Source organism: Mastigoproctus giganteus, chromosome 3 (assembly GCF_048544385.1).
Source record: "Mastigoproctus giganteus isolate SK-2022 chromosome 3, ASM4854438v1, whole genome shotgun sequence".
In the NCBI taxonomy this organism is placed as follows: Eukaryota; Metazoa; Arthropoda; class Arachnida; order Uropygi; family Thelyphonidae; genus Mastigoproctus; species Mastigoproctus giganteus.
Genome location: NC_143577.1, coordinates 20,939,712 through 20,957,812, shown reverse-complemented (window position 1 = coordinate 20,957,812; position 18,101 = coordinate 20,939,712). Strand labels below are relative to the sequence as shown.

The 18,101-nt window shown below is 37.3% G+C and overlaps 1 protein-coding gene across 1 annotated transcript in view; it reads left to right on the top strand.

Moving 5' to 3' along the window:
- The window catches only part of LOC150087781 (uncharacterized), a 251,831-nt gene that overhangs the window by 38,909 nt on the left and 194,821 nt on the right, over positions 1-18,101 (top strand). Inside the window, exons 2-3 of the mRNA XM_090369876.1 lie at positions 10,531-10,616; positions 14,089-16,809. Coding sequence (XP_090226002.1) covers positions 10,565-10,616; positions 14,089-16,809 — 2,773 coding nt within the window. The 5' untranslated portion in view covers positions 10,531-10,564. The remainder of the gene's footprint in view (positions 1-10,530; positions 10,617-14,088; positions 16,810-18,101) is intronic.

Genomic DNA, 18,101 nt, shown 5'->3' with positions numbered 1-18,101 from the left:
GAACAAAGTGTTGCTGTTACCAAGATAGGCTCAAGTTCTGCAAATTGTAGCTTCTGGAGACTAGGCACCTGTGAGGTGATCTAATTGAGGTGTATAAGGCCTTGAATGGTTTGAGCAAGCTCAATGCTGATGGGATTCTTTCTCTTGCTCAAATTACTCACCTTAAGGGACATAAATTCAAATTGAGGAAAGACAATTGTAGAATAGATGTGCGAAAATTTGTTTTTAGCCGGCGGGTGGCTGATAATTGGAACAAACTTCTATCATAGTTTGAACTTAAATAAGTTCAAAGCAGAACTGGACAAACATTTGGAGTGAATGGATGGGTGAAATAAGATTTTTTTTTTTTGGCTGGTGCTATGTAAGCTTGCTTTCTTGCATCAATGCCTATGCTAATGCTATTAGAATCTGTAGCACCAGGTATCGTTGTGGATTGACAGTTGAGAAGATTGGAGATTTTGTTGACATTAGACTGAATTTCTGGAGATTATAATTTTCAGGAAATACATGGGAAGGAAGGTATTGCAGAAAACTTAAGTTGAAGGGATAAATGAGAAAGAAGAAAAGTTGGCTGGCTCTGTAAGTTTGAAGTTGGACAGTGAATGGATGCTGACTGGTTGTGACACATGTTTGAACTGGTTTGAAAGAGAAGGGGAATTATGGATACCAAGTCAGAAGAAGGTGCCCACAGAAGTACTATAGAATAGTACTTCTGTGGGCACTCTTCTTCTGACCACAGAAGTACTATAGAATAGGCATGTTAAAGAAACAGAATATTTATGAGAGAGAGAGAGAGTGGAGAGTATTGTAAGAGATGGGTCATTAAATAACCTGACTGCCCTCTGTTGAATGGAGTCTAAAAGTCATGTTTCCACACCATTCCAGGTGTGGAAAAAACGTGGGATGGATTTGACTTGTACAGTGAGTAGTTGTCTAGAAGAAAAATTGAGAAAGAGAAAACCTCCAGTTTTTTAGAAACAGAAGAAGCAATACTTGTGATCTTCTTTTGTCTGTAGAGATTAGAAGTTAGAGTAATTCCTAATAAAGATGTGATCTGTCTAGAGCAGTTTCTCAACCTGTGTGCCACAGCACATTAGTGTGCTGCAAGTATGCTTAAAGTGTGTCACAGAAAATGCAAATGAAAAAAAAAATTTAATAAATCCAAGTTTTATAGTAAAAATTAATTCAAACAAAAAATTAGTTTATTTACACTGTGCCTTCCGGCAGTCAATGTGATGTTGCGTTTTAATTCGTAGTCCAACTATTCTTTCAACAATTTTCTTTTTAATTTCATATAATTCATGTATGTTCAAAAATGAGATATTAAAAGCATTTAAAACAAATAAGTGTATCATTAAATATATCCAACAGAAATAACTTCGTTTTTGAATATATGAGTAGAGTATTGATTGTAGTGGGCCACAAAATTTTGCCATCTTAAAAAGGTGTGCCGCAAAATTTTAGTGTCTTTAAAAATGTGCCACAGCAATGAAAAGGTTGAGAAACACTGGTCTAGAGCAGAGGAGCAGTAGACGCCTTTTGCAAGATAAGATGGCTATCTGGGTGGTGGTGTTCACTGAGAATAAGTAACAATAGTATTTTCTACTGGGGAAGCATTACTTATTCAAGATTTAATGAGTAGGTGGCTCATGAAGGAATTCACAATATGAGATGTTATGTAATGATGCCACTATATAACTTCAGTTGGTTTATTGTGTATAGAAATGATGCTAATGCACTAACTTATATGACGGTGGGGTGTAGAATAAAGGATTTCATCCCTACAAAAATAATTTCAGTGACATGGCCTGAGCAAACATTGATATCAGAAGATTTAAAACAATAGTTCAATCCAGAGAAAGAAGAATAAAAATCTCGCAGATAACTCTGCTCTATTTTGCATTCTTGTAATGCCAAACAACACAAGGCTGTGAATGGTCATGAGAGAAAAGTGATGGTCTCTTCTTCAATGGAAAAGAGACCATTACCTTTCTCTCGTAGACCATTATCAAGTTGTGATCTTAGGTGCCCAGAGGACCACTAGCATTAACCATGTACTTTGAAGGGTTGTTTGTGAAAAAAAGAGCATTGGCTGTGTGATTAGGATTGTCTGGTAGGTAAATGAAGTATCTGTGTGAGGTGATTGATAATTCTAAAAGCCTCAGCATCTAAACCAATTGGGTCTGTGTGACTAGAAAACAAAAGCTAGTTGGAGTTGTGAACATTAAAATCACCAAGGAAAATTAACTCGCTGTTAGGAAAGTGGACTGGAGAAAGTCAAGTTGCAAATAGAGGAAGTCAAAGAGTTCCAAGTGATTAGTGGAGTTGGGAGAATGATAGAGGCAACATATGAATTTCACAGAATGGAGTAGAGAGATTTTAAGCCAGAAAAGATTGAAGAGAGGAGATTCCAAATCACTACGTCTTTGACAAGGACTATCAGAGCAGACATGTGCAAGTACAACCTTTGAAGTGAAAGGAATCGTACAGTGAATAATTAGGACAACTGAGATGAGCAGTGGTTGAATCAACCGATAATTGGGATTCTCTCAGAAAAAGTTAAGTGAGGCTTGGCAGACTAAGTGGAAAAGGACATCACTGAGATTGGAACTGTGACCATGTATATTTGTGAAATGAACATGGAAGTGTTTGGGAGGTGTAGGTCTTTTCACAGATAGGTTTGTTCTACTAGTTTGACTATTCATGATATATGAAATAATGAAATTTTTGAATATGGTGTACACAGAACAAGAATATGGCTGAACTCCTTGACATAACATGGTTTAAAAAATGTACCCTTCATACATACTACTCAAACTCTTTCCAATCACTATCTGGCAGAATAGAGGCAACAATGTTATGCACTATCTGATCTGGATGCTTCCACAGAATTATCAATAGGTTCAGCCCAGTGGACTGTATAGCAGCCAGCCTGCAAACACTATTTTAGAGCTGTATCTTCAAAATGTAAGATAGATTGGATCTTGCGATATTCGTCATAACCTCAAAAGGCATCAATCATACTGCATGATAGAAGAGATGGGGAGGGAGATCGTCAGAACTTTGCTCTGGAGACTAAACATGGGTTCCACCACTTCGAGCTTCCGATAAGCAAAGTGGTGGTATTGCACCAATAGATGAGAGTCATCTACTACCTAGTATTGCCTGGTGACACGGGTGGCATTCTTTTGTGGTGTGGATGCCATACCTTGATCTCTGTCGACATTGGTTCATACCTGGGCAGTCATTTCATATACTGTGTGCAGTGTGTCAAGGGAGGTATAACTAACTCCCACCATCGTGAAGGTGCAGGCAGAGGATTTAGTTGTCACAGAGTGACCACGCTCCACCAGCATTTTGGAGTCCCAGGTAGCAAGCCCCAGCTTGTCATACCTGAGAGAATGTCTGTGACACGACTCAAGGACCAGATCGAACAAGTTATTTAAGTCAAGTTCAGATAGAACATCTCCAGTGACTTTCTGCTTTCATCACATATGGAGTGGTATTGATTATCATCATGAGCACGTTTTCATCATTTCTGCCTTTAGGCTGTGAAAGCCTAAGAGAATTATTCACAAATTGAGTTGTTGGTGCACATTTAGCAGGTGCATTGGTGACTAAACTGCTCATTTTTTTAGTCTAACCAGAGCAACTGTATCAAAAGTAATGTCTGCTTTCACCAAGTATGGGAAAAAAAATCTGAAGGGTGAATTGTGGTAGAAAATTGAAACTGACTGAAAGAGGCTGCTCGACACCGAAAAGTATTGTACCCTGAAAATATAAAGCTACTGCCTCAAAAATAACTTCAGATCTTAATGTGAATCTGAGCAATCCAGTTTCTAGCAAAATAGCTTGGTGAGAATTTCATAAAGCCAAAATTTATTTCAACGTGCCACTGTTGTCAAAAAACTCGTTAGTGATGGTAATACTAGAAAGAGGGTGGGTGCAATGGCGCAAGCAGAACAAAAACTGGACACTTGATAATTACATAACTTGATAATTAGAAATATTGTCATATTTTCAGATGAATCGTCATTCACACTTTTTTCCAGCATCAGGGAGAGTTTGTTTGGTGAATTCCAAAGGAAGCATATCATCTTCACTGTCTTTAGCATTAGTTTAGGCAATGATGCAAGAAAGCAAGTTTATACAGCCTCAGCCAAAAATAAATAAATAAATAAAAAAAGAAACCTTCCCATTTCACCCATCTGATCACTCCAAATGTTTGTCTAGTTCAGCCTTAAATTTATTTAAGCTATCAACTTCCACAACAACAGATCGAAGTCTGTTCCAGCAAACAACTACCTATTGGCTAAAGACAAACGTCCGCACATTATTCTATAACTGTCTTTCCTCAATTTGAAACTATACCCCCTCAGGTTCTTAGTCTGAACAAGCAGAAGTATCCCGTCAGCATTGAGCCTGCTCAAACCATTCAAGGCCCTATACACCTTAATCAGATCACCTCGCAGGTGCCTAGTCTCCAGATGCTGCAACTTGCAGAACTTAAGGCTTTCTTCATAAGTGCACCCCTTTGTTCCTCTCACCAATTTTGTTGCCCTTCTCTGTGCTCATTCTAACAACTGTACATCTTTAAAATGAGGCCTCCAGGCCTGTATACAGTACTCAAGGTGTGGCCTGACCATTGCCTTATACAAAGGGATAATCACCTCCTTGTCTCTGCTAGCAAAATTCCTATATATATCATTGACAAAACTCCATGACCTGCTCTGGCAGCACATCTGCACTGTTCAGAGAACTTCATATCTGACCGTAAAATTATCCCCCAGGTCTTTTTCATTCTCCACCTCCCTGAGTGTAGCACCACACACTTGGTACATCTCTCTTGGGTTACTGCTACCCATATGCAGTACTTTGCATTTGTCAATGTTAAACTTCAGTTGCCACTTCTCAGCCCATCTGCCTAACTTTTCTAGATCCTGTTGCAGTAGCATACTGTCTTTAGTATCATTAACAACCCTGCCAACCTTTGTATCATCTGCAAACTTGGACATTAAGCCTGACTACCTTCATCGATATCATTGATAAATATACAAAACAACAATGGGCCCAGCACCGAACGCCGAGTGACTCTGCCAATAACATTAGTCCATGTAGAGCAGTATCCATTTATTACCACTCTCTGCCATCTCTCAGTCAACCATCCCTTTATCCATTGCAGTAACTTGTCCTCAATGCCATACCGCTCCAATTTGTACAGCAGTCTTCCATGTGCAACAATATCAAAAGCTTTCCTGAAATCCAGTATATATCAAAATTATTTTTAGCATACAGTTCCTTTATGATCACATCGTAGTATCCAATCAAATTGGTCAGAGAAGACTTCCCCTTAACAAACCCATGCTGTGTCTGAATTATTGCTGCTGTCTTGTCTAGGTGATCCTCTATCACCTCTTTAACCAGTAACTCCATTATTTTCCACAGAAGTTAAACTAACAGGTCTATAATTATTTGTATCACCCTTTGAACCCCCTTTGTCAATTGGGGATACATTTGCACATCTCCAGTCTATAGGGACTTTCCCTGACTCTAAGGATGGTCTCATAATTATGGCTAAGAGTTTACTTACTTCCCTTGCTGCCTCCTTCATTATAACTGGATAGATTCCATCTGCCTCAGGTGCCTTTTTATGTTTAACTTCACAATTTCTCCTCCACTTTGCTCTCAGTTATCACAAAATCACTTAGTTCCCTGTTAGAGTTTGATAAACTTCTGGCATTCCCCTTCTTGAATAACTCCTCATGTGTGAATGTAGATGTAAAATACTCGTTCAGTTTATCAGCTACCTGAGCAGGATCATCAATAGTTGAACCAACAATGTTAATTGGACCAATTTGATTCGTCTCCTTCCTTCTTAGAGTTTACATAAGTAAAGAACTCTTGCTGTTTTTCTTTGCATCCTTTGCCAAAGATTTCTCGTAATCTGCCTTTGCTTGTCTAACCCCCCTTTGTGACTTGGTTACAGACCAGCTTATATCTATCATAGCCTTCTGTGTCGGCTGATAATTTATGTATCCCATGCATTTTTCTTCTTTGCTACGAGCCTCATTAATTCATCTGACATCCATCCATTTAGGCCTGAACCTTGAACAGTATTTCTTAGTTGGTATGAAAAGAAAAGCCTAGTAGCCTCCAAGATTAAGTCCCTGAAGGCTTCCCATTTAGAATTCACCATTGGTAACATCATAAATCATCAGTTGATCCCAAGAATTTAAAAACTGTCTGAGATCTCTGTAGTCACCGTTATGAAAACAAAAACCCTTCCCTTTACCCTTGATTGTAGTTACATCTTTAAGTAAATCCCACATCAGTACACTGTGATCACTGTCACCTGGTGGTTCCTTTATCTGCAAATTCCTAATGCATGCGTCATCACTGCTGATAATCATATCAAGGGTATTACTCTCTCTGGTTGTCCCTCGAACATGTTGCTGTAGAAAACAATCATCCAATAAATCCACAAAAGTCTTGCTAGAGTGCGAGTGACCAACCCACATGTTCCAGTCAATATCTGGAAAGTTAAAATCCCCCATTACAAGACATTCTGATTTACTGGCCCATTCTATTTATCTGCACAACTGTTCATTGTACTCATCAGCATCATTAGGCCTATAACATACTCTTACTCTCATTTTCCCCTTCCCAGTGTTTATGTCACACCAAACACACTTAACATTGCACTGTCCATCCGTGTCAACTGGATGCACTTCCTTAGATTTTATGTGTTTCTTAACTAACAGTATAACCCCTCCTCACCTGTCTGTCCTTCTGTACACATTGTACTCTCCAAATTCCAGTTCTGCACTGCTTATATCTGTGTGACACCATGTCTCTGATATCCCAACAATATCTGCCTGTGATGTCTTGATCAGCACTTCAAATTCATCAATTTTATTTACTATACTTCTAGCATTAGTGTACATGCAAGTATACATGTACTTGTTCTTACTCTTAGTTACCCTAATACAGCCCATGTGTTTACTTGTTCCACGATGACTCCCAGCATCTCTTGAAATCCCCAACAACTTGCTTTTTAGGCTGCAGCTCATTACAATAGAAACAGTGCAAGAATCACTTTCGCTTCTGCCTGTGGCTACCGTTAATATTTTAGTCTGTGAATCCCCCCCAAACTAGCAGTTTTCCAACCCACCTAACACTACCTTGATAGCATCAGCAAATATTCTTGCACCCTTTCTGTTTAAGTGTATCCCATCCCTGTAGAAGCAGTCTCTCCTGTTAGCAAGCACATACCATGCTGGAAAAAATTCTACCCCGTGAGCCTTGCACAATCTCTCCAGGGCCGAATTGATTGACAAGGCTCTTATCATATACTCCTTCCTATTGTGTCTGGGCAGAATTGCAGATAAGTCTTGTGCCAACCATCAAACGTGGAGGAGGATCAACAATGGGAGCAGCAATATCTTTGTATATTGTAGGTCTTATCATCACCCTGAATGGGTAAATTACTGCTACTGATTACCTTGATATTTTGAGTGTCCAGGTTCATCCCATTGGGTGGGATGAACCTGGACACATAATTTCTCACAAATGATGCCATGTTTCAAGACGATAATGCTCCATTATACAAAGGGTACTAGGAAAGTTTTGCAATATGACGCAACAATGAATCACAGGAAGCTGCTTGTTGCTGCATGTTGAGACATGTTCATACGTGCATAGTAGCAGCCGCGCCAAGTCGATGGGCTCAGTTATTCATTAGTAGTGAGAGTGTAAAGTGCTTGCGATGGCATCGTGGTCACGAAATGAGATAAGGACAGTTTTGCGGTATAATTTCGTGCGTGGTTTAACCATAGACCAGTGCTTAGAAGAAATGACTCTTGCACTAGATGATGATTGTCCACATCGTACAACGATATTCAGGTGGTATAGAGAATTCCAAAGGGGAAATTTCACTCTGGAGGATTCTGAGAGGCTGGGAAGGCCACGAACGTCAGTTACGGAGGAAAACGTTACTGCTGTGAGGAAAATGCTTGATGAAAACAGGCGAGTGACCTACCAACAGATAGAGGATACTTTGGGCCTAAATGCACCAGCAATTCGTTCGATTCTGCAAGATCACTTGCACGTGAAGAAACTTTGTTCTCTCTGGGTGCCGCATCAACTGACTGAAGAGCAGATGATACGACGTGTGACTTGGTGCCGGGAGATGTTAAAAAAGTTTGATAAGGGACAATCTCGGTATGTGAACAACATCGTGACAGGTGACGAGACTTGGCTGTACTATTACGATCTGCCGACCAAGGCTCAAAACAAAGTTTGGGTCTTTGATGATGACGACACACCCGTAATTGTCAGAAAATCCCGATCTGTAAAGAAGAAAATGATAGCTGTATTTTTCAAATCGAGTGGAATTGTGGAACGTGTCGTTTTGGACACGCAGAAGACAGTCACAGCTAAGTGGTATACTGAACAATGCCTGCCTAAAGTCATTGGATCTATGAAGAACCTGCGGCCAAAGTCAAGAATGGACACCTGGTACCTCCATCACGAAAATGCTCCAGCTCACCGCGCCAAAGCCTGCACCGAATATTTGACCACGACGGGACTGAAACTTCTCGAGCACCCTCCCTACAGTCCAGACCTTGCTCCCTGCGACTTTGCACTGTTCCCGCATGTGAAAATTAAGCTAAAAGGGAGGCGGTTTTCCAGTGATGAGGACCTTCTACGGGCTTGGGACAACGAGTGTGCTTTACTCCCTAGTGAAACTTGGCAGAACTGGTTTAAAGATTGGTTTCGGAGGATGGAGAGGTGTATTGAATGTAGAGGAAATTACTTTGAAAAAATTAAATAAACAAAGCTGTATTGCAAAACTTTCCTAGTACCCTTTGTATATGTAGTCATATGTGGACATTCTTGGTTTGACAAACAAGAAACTGAGGCTAAGTATTTCCCATGGCCTTTACAATCACCAGACTTAAATGTTATTGAGCCACTGTGGGTATTTTGGAGAGGAGAGTGAGAAACAAATTTCCTCCACGTTCATAGCTCAAAGAGCTTGAAATGTTCCTCCATGAAGAATGGTCCAGTATTCCTAGACATTTCAAGATTTATTTGAATTGATTCCATGTAGAATACATTCTGTTTTAAAAAAAAAAAAGACTGGCCCAACGCCATATTAGTACATGCTTGTAATTCTTATCACAGTGGTTCCATTATTTTCTTCACTACCTGTATATATAAATGGTAGTGAAATATTTAAAAAAGGAAAATTGAAATGCAACGAAGAGTATTTTACGGGTAGAGAATCTGTGGGAAATGGGGAAGGTATTTGGAACCCCTAACAAATTTTCTGTTTATGTTCAGAATAGTCATGTTAAGTCATGAATTTTCAAGACATAATAATTTGGAAAAAAAAAGTTTGTTGTAGGACTGATTTACACACCAATTCTTTTTTGTAATCATATTATGAGCTGTACACTAGTGTATATATGTGTAAAATCCCCTGGTAACAAAACAAGTTGGGATTGGTTTTCACAATCTGGTTTGCATATTTATGGGATTAAAAATGTGGAATAACTCTAGGGAGGGACCTCTGTTTAAGAATGGGTAACTACACCCATGAGTGAAAAAAAAAAAAGGTAAACTCCTACTGCAGGGTGGAAGCTTCCTCAACAATTCAAGTTGAGGGAAATGAACTATAATCTGCTATGCTGGTCCAGTGTGGGTTGAAAGATCAACCATAGTTAGCAGTCAGGGGCTTGAACCCTGGTCTACTCAAAGAGCATGTACTAATGCACTCCCACTCCTGACCACTCGGCTGTTGTTGTTGTTTGGTTTTTAGGAGAATTAGCAACTAAGGCCATATTGCTCCAGGAATATGCGGTGGTCATTCTCTGACTTTTCCGCATTCTCCGTATTTGGTGGTGACGGGCTCAAACCCCGGTCTAATCAAGAAGCGTGTGCTACGCACTGCTGCTCCTTCCCACCTGGCTACGGAGGCGCCCCCCCCTCGGCTACATAGGCCTCTAAATCGGTAGGAAGTGTCAAGTCGATGGCAGTATGGTGGTTTCATCACTTCTCACTTGTTTGGAGAGGCCTAGGTTCGATTCCTGTTACTGACTGTAGTAATTTCTGTAGTCCTCTTCAATCAAGATTATAATTAGCTGATCTCAGATGGAGGAAATAGGTTTTCCTCATGAGTTATTCCAGGTTTTTCAACCTGCATAACTTGCAAATTGGTCCATGAACATACGTTTACACGGACTTAATACACATTGGAACAATGTAGCCAAGTTGCTGATGCACCTAAAAAAACCAACAAGAAGAGTGTGTCAAAACCACAAAGGCTCTCCTGTTATGTGTTTTTTGATGTCTGTGCGTAAATAAATAAAAGGTATTTGCACCGAGTAACTTTCTGCTGCAAATATTTCACTTGAACTGATTTATGTAGATTTCTTATTACAGTGTAATTATTTTATTTTTATAGCGTAGTATCATCTTGCCATTGTTAGTTAATAATTGTTCTCACTGTATTTAATTATATTACAGGGAGAAGTAGTGTGACTTCTTATGTTATCAAATCATGCAAACTGAAAATCGATCTTTTTGGTCTGGAAGAACCAGTAATTCCAGAGGTAAATATTTGTATTTGTCTTTTTAGAAGTAATGGTTGCGAACCCCATTTTTGTGTTATGGGTCTATCTGTTTGGTTATGGTGGAATGTAGAGATGTTTTGCCAACTTTGCTGGAGGCATCATAGTCACTCCTATATTTGTTAGCTCTATGGCTTCTTCTGCTCTGGTCTACTCTTTTGTAGGTACTAGTTGTAGCTCTGTCGCTATGTTTTTCAACTTGTAAGAGGTTTAAAATCATATATGTTATTGTTTGAAGGTTATCCATTTGTTTTCTTGTTGGGATCCTGTGATTATAGTTTACATTCTTTGTAATCTGAATCCATTTTCTTTTGTAAAATGCTTGAGGATATAATAATAGTTTCTAAAGCTTTAATAATCTGGATGTGTTGATGCTTTGTTTCCTATAATAAGTTTGTCATTAAAATTTTAAAGAAAATTAAAATTAAAAAAAAAAAGTTAAAATAGAACCAACAAATTCATTTTTTTTTTTGACGAGGAAGTAAGTAAAAATCTCCCACTAGTTATTTTTTGGGTGGCTATTATTAGAAAGAAATGGATTGGGCCATTCATCTTTAATGATCTGTGACATACAGCTTCCTAGTCAATTCTCTTGGACTGGTTTGTGCCATATTTGGATTCACGGGATATATCAGAAGTGTATTATGGTTCCAGCAGAATGGGACACCTCTACACTGTGTTCTGGCCACATATGCCAATGTTTTTTCAGGCAGGTAGACTGGTGGAGAGTCACATCAATTGCCTGCTCTTTAGCAGAGTTTGAAATTGTTCCATTTTTGACAGTGCTCTTTGAGGAACTTATTAAACAAAAAGTTTGTGCTAACAACAGAGTAACTTGAAAGTGTTCTGTAATCCTTTTCGCTAAGTGACATCAGGGTTGCTATGGTAAATGAACCATTGGACTGGAACTGGATTATTTTATGTGCATCAAACAGTGACACCCATACTGATGTAATTAATAGTCATAATTATGAGTAGACATGCTGTTGCAGAGAGCAACTGACAGACAATATTTTAAAACATTTATTAATAAATAAATAAATATATATATATATATATATATATATATATGTGCACGTTATTTCTAGATAAAAATGTTGCATATCACAATTCGTTTGCATACAAATCTCTGGGTTTATTTTCTGTCTAAACCAATGTTTGCATCAAGTGTAAAGCAGATATTAATCAGCCCAAACTAGATTTTGAATAAGCTAAGAGAAGAAAACTTGCTTCTTGTCCAAACGGTAGTCAAGCATCCTGGTCTATTGCCAAAGCTGTTGGCCATAACTTTTGCTCATCTTTGCCACCTCAGCTAAAAATATAGTTGACCTGCTAGCATCCTACTTTTCTTCTAATTTTGATGATCTTGGTAAACCTTCTACCATTCCCAGTACACTCCATTCAATCCTTCCTGTGGTCTTCCATCAAAAGGATGCCAGAAGAATTTTGAACAGTTTTGATTCCAAGAAAGCACCAGGTTCTGATGCTATTTCTCCACTTTTTCTCAAAATCTGTGCTAGGTGGGTAAAGTGCCTGCCTGGCAACCCAAAGGTTGTGGGTTCGAATCCCGCCTCGGGCTTGGATCAGAGTAAAAAATGCAAAAACTTTGGGAGGTGTATTACGGCCACAAAAGCCAATGCGCCAACAACTAACAAAAAAAAAATAAAAGTGCTCTTGAGCTGGACTTTTTTGGAAACAAAACTAGTTTCCAAATTTGGAAACAGTTTGCAAACTTTATGGTTTGCAAACTTTTTTTTTAAATTGGGTATCCAGTTTTGTCTCTGACCACCGTGGGCAATGATAGATGACTTTGTCTTTTAAGTTCTGCACTAATGCTGGTGTTCCCTATATTCAGTTCTTTCTCCCACTCTTTTCTCCTTATATATTAATGACCTTCTTCCATTGACTGTAAATTGTATCCATAGTTGTGCTGATGATAGCACATTGCATTCCACCTTCCAGTTTGAGAAACCTTGCCCTGCAAACTTCTTGAATATCCTTACAAATTCCTTAAATGCCGATCTCCAGGTAATTCTCCAGTGGAATAAAGATAACTTAGTTCATTTCAATCCTTCGAAATCTCAGTCATCTTATATCTCACAAAAAAGATTTTTCTGCTCCTATGCATTCTCTTTGATGACACTTGAGTTTCTAGACAGGATCACATATTTCTATTAGGGATTACCCTGACTTCTAATCTCTCTTGACATAAGCATATCACAAATACTGCTTACTCTGTATCTAAAAAACTGAGTTTTCTTTCACTTTCAGCATTCCTTTCCTTCTAACCAGCTATACGCACCGTGCAAATCTCAACTCTGCCCTACCATGGAATATCGTTCCCATGTCTGGGGCGGTTCCCCCATAACTTCTCTCAGGCTTCTGGATTCCATTCAGAAGAGGGCAGTTAGGTTAATTAATGACTCATCTCTTACAAAGTCTCTCAACTCACTTTGTCATAGATGTTCTGTTTCTGCTGCATGACTTTTCTGTAGTACTTCTGTGGGCACTCTTCTTCTGAATTGGCTTTTATAATTCCCCTTCTCTCTTCCAAACCAGTCTGAATACAAGCTGAATACAAACTTTTCTTCTTCCTAATTTATTTCTTCAACTTCTATCTTTTGGAACAACCTCCCTTCACACTTTTTTCCTGAAAATTGCAATCTACAGAAATTCAATTTTAATGTTCAACATGTATCTTCTTTCATCTTTGCGACTTTCAACCCATGCATGGTACCAAGTACTTATAGGTTCTAATATTTCATGTTTGGTGTTTTCCTAAAAAAAAACAAAACAAAGTATCTGTTATAATGTTCTTTGTTAAAACAAAGAATTACATTATAAACTATACAGTTTTATACTTTTTTATTAAAAAAAAATTTTGATGCTGTGCTTGTTATATAACTGTTATAATATTTTAGTGCCTCAAACTGTATGGGATTATGCTGCACTTCACTCACTCCACAAAATACAACTGGCTAAGCCATTTTTCTTATTTGGCAGCTTCTCCATATCGAATGATCAGTCAGTCATATTATCTTGAAATACAATAAGGAATTGTGCTGCATTATAAAAATTAATCTTCTAAAACTCTATGTATACATGACCTCTTAGTGCAGCACCAGGTTCAGTTGAACCCTTTGAACACATCTAAAACCAATCCTTCCTTTTATTATGAATTTATCGTATATAGGAACAAATGTAATTTATATAGAAATGAATATTAGTCATTTTTATCTTGTTTGGGTTGCCTCTGGGTTATTAATAACATATTGTGCAAAGATATATGATAGTAATTTAAAATTTAATGGCTTTTGCCATTCAGAGGCCATTCTGCCATTGTAGATGAAAACTAATTTTTTTATGTAAATAAAATTGCTATTTTGATAAATAATAATAAAATAATTTTGTTATTATTTTAACTTACTAAATAAAGTTTTTCTATTTCTTACAGGTGATTACTGGAGTCATTGGCCAAAGGGAAGGGGAAGATTTTCTAATTCATATAATAATTGGAATCGGTCATCATATGGAAGGTCAGACAACTATAGATCACATCATGAATCAAGAAGCCACAGATCATCTCATAATTATCATCATTCCAGGTGGAATGGTAATGTGTATCATGAGGCACATAGAGATTATCCTGAATATTTTACATCTAATGAGGCACGGAGCGCTGCAGTTCATGAGAAGAATACCCATAAGTCTCGATCATCTCCATTAACACCACAAAATACTTCTAGAATTCATAGTCCAGAATCATTTTACAGAAGTCCAGTGCATAATAGCCATCATGAAGTGAGAAATATTCCTAATGGAAAGCAAAGTGGGTCAAGAACAGGTAGAGAAAGTGGTTCAGATAATGTGAAAGCCACTAGATTGCCACATAAATCTGACATTGGCAAATCAAAGTCAGAAAACAAGAAGAGTGAGATACCAGTTGAGAGTTCCAGAAAGTCAGATATAATAGTTTCTGAAGACAAAACTAAAACAACAGCTCCATTTATTGAAAAGAGTATAAGTAATCTAATAAGTAAATTGTTCTCAGAAAAAACTCTTTCGGAATCACATCCTGTGAAATCTGTTAACAAGAGTCCAACAGTTTCAGTAAACCACATTTCCAAAAGAAATACCAATAGTAATAGTAGTAGTAGTAGCAGTATGTATAAAGATAGAGTAAAAGTGGGGGAATCATCTAATAAAAAGTCTACCATTGGATGCAGTGAATCTCCTAAGAGAGAAAGAGAAATGATGAGAAATAATTTGAAGATGCAGAGAGTCAAACAGAAAAATGGCTTATGCTTTCCTGATTGTCAAACAAAGAAATCGAATGTTAATAATAAACAAAAAATGACAGATTTTGGAACATGCAAAATCAGTGGGTCAAATAAAAGGAAATTATCCCCCGTGTCTTTGCAATCAAGATTAAATAGTCCTGAGTCTCAGAAGAATGCAAAATCTGATGTTGATGGGCAAGGTATCATGCCAGTTTTACCATTGACAGTAAGGTTGAAAAAAGATACACCTAAAAAAATTGAAGCTTTCAGTGATGACAGTAAAATTAATTTGTGTAATGGACCTCCACAGTTATCCCCACACAAACCCCTTCAGCCTCATGAAGATTTGTTAATATTTAATAATAAACAAGTTCAATCAAAGATGTTTGTGAATTCAGGACTGCCGCAAAATTTATCTGACATGCCTGTTTTGTGTAAAACTTTGGACGTGTCTGCAAAGGAAGTAGTTTCCAATGATCTGTCACGAAAATGTTTAGAAAAAAATGAGGAAAGTTCATTACAAACAAGAGTTCCTGTAGCATTACCTGTGGCCACGGAGAAGATGTCATCTTTACATAATATCTTAAATTCTGTAATGAAAACATCAATAAGCCAAGTGATAAGGAAGAGGCTAGATTTTGAACCAGAAATTAAACAAGGATCAGGTGATACAAATGTTGGTAAGTTATTTTTGAATAATAGTGAAGAAAACTTTAAAGATGATTTATCAGAAATCAGTTCCTCTACAATAATTGTGTCAAGGGCTGACAGAGCTTCTGATTCTCAAAATTCAGCTAGTGAAACTACTGTTCCTAAATCACAGATAAATGTTAAATCATCAAAAACTCTAAAAAATAAAGTTCAGAGGACTCTGGAATCTGTAACTTATAGGACAAGGCTATATACTAGCAAAAGGCTTCTCTCCCTTCGTAATGAAAGGAGACGGCCTAATTTAGAAATTTTGAGGTTAAAGAAGAAAGCCAGACAGTTGAGAACATCAAAAAGAAATCGTGTGATCCCAAGTTCTGTAATTCGGAAGAAGGAAAAGAGAAGAAGGAAAAGACATTTTAAGGGCAGTACTTATGATCTTTATTTGAGTACTGGAAGAAGGAGAAAGAAAAAAACATTAACTTCAGCCAGCACTTCGGTAGGAACTAGAGATGATGAACTCAGCACTGCTGGAACTGATACATTAATAGGGAGTTTTCCCGATTCAGATGACAGTTTTGAAACTGTCAGGACTTCATTTACAATAGCAAGGCAATCTGATCAACGAGATCAGGTTATGCAAAAGTATAATATTGAAAATTCTGATTTTGCTACTAAAATTATGAAACCACTTCCCATCCTTAACTCTGTTATGAAAACTTCTCTTCGTGAAGTTTTAAGAGCAAGTCTGAAATTGAATTCTGGTAAAATTACAACAGTAAATGGTAATGTTGGTGTTTGTAATAATGTAGATGTTCATAATAATGAATCTGGTAAACAAATGACATTAAGTAATAAAAATGTAAATATATCATCACACTGCTCAACAAATAATAATCTTGCTTTGAATAATTGTCAGGACTATCAAATTAAACATCAAGACACAATAAGCAATTCGAAATTGGAAGCTAAACCTGATAGTGCATCTGTTTTTAGTTTGTCAAGACATTTGCATGGACATGAATACAGTGCCAAACATAATAGGAGTGTGAAAAAAATGGTACTACAAAAACAGCAGACAACATCTTTCCAGGAATCGGATAGCAAAAGTGAAACTAAATCGCTTCCTGCTGGAACTCCAGATATTCTTGAATCGTTGATGTCATTTAGTGAGTTGGGTAGCTCTGATGAAGATGAAATGCAGCTGATGATTTGTGAGCAGAGTGACAAATCTTCCCAAAGACATGGTAAGACCTCAGTCTAACTGCAGTGGTTTATTTAGTATTAGTTTGTGAGGAATAGAAATACAATGAAATCTCTATTTTACAAAATTGAAGGGCAACGATTTGTTACTCTTTGTTTTGTGGGAACTTTTACAGCTTAAAGCATTTATTACAAAAGGATCAAACAGTTCCTAAATTTTATTAAACATATGTAATATTTACAATTAGTTACATGCAGAATTTTTTCAAAATAATGACCTTTGCTGTTTACACAAGTTTAAATCAGTTATGTAATTAACAAAGTAGATTCTTCAAAGTCTTTCTTTTCTGGAATTATGCTTGTTATGGCTGCCATAACTGCTGCTTCACTGGAAATAATCAGTCCTTTAATGCATTCTTTGATTTGGGAAAAAGTAAGAAATCACCTCACCCTGTAACAGTTACAGGGTGAGGTGAAGAAGGATGTTATAAGAGAGTTAACAGTGTATTTGGGAAAGGTATTCAGTAATTGTTGCATTTTGAGCAGGAGCATTGCATCATAGTAATTTCTAATTTTTCTTTTCCCAGATTAGGTCTCTTCCTTCTGATTACATCTTTCAAGTGACTAATGATTTATAAGTATATATCTTATTAATAGTGTGATCTGGTATGAATTCATAATGATTTATGCCTTTATTGTTAGAAAATTCTAGCATAGCCCATTAGACTTGCAAGTCTGAATTTTTCTTCCTGGGAGAATGCCAAGATGTGTTCCCAGATATCGTTTAAAATATCAGATGTGATGGCTTGGCAATTACCATATGATGTTCCAACTTGACAGCCTGTGTACAATTCTTATTTGATAATGATCTAAATTGTACTTCTAGCACAGGAGACAAGTTAGGTATTTTTCTTCCAAACTGATACCATCTCTGTACAGATCACAAATTTGCCCTACCTTGGAATATCGTTTCCACTTTTTTGATGTGCAAGGTCTCCCACACTTCTTGAATTTTCCTTAGTGATATTGCACCAATCTTTGAATTGCTTGTTCCATTCAAATATCCTGCCACTGATAAAAGCTTTTTTGTCATATGCTTCAACAGTAATTTCTATAGCTTCTGAGGCAGATTTCTTAAATGAAAAACAATTTCATAGATCTGTTGAAAATTTTTAAAAATAAGCACTTGACTCCATGTTTTTTATAACAGTTTTAAATGATTTATTGAGTCTATGAAGTAGAAATTTGACAAAAGACTTGAACAAATTTCCTACCAAAAGGCAAATCCAATATTTAGTACATTAGGCTTGTCTTTTGTCTGATAAACCATTTAAAA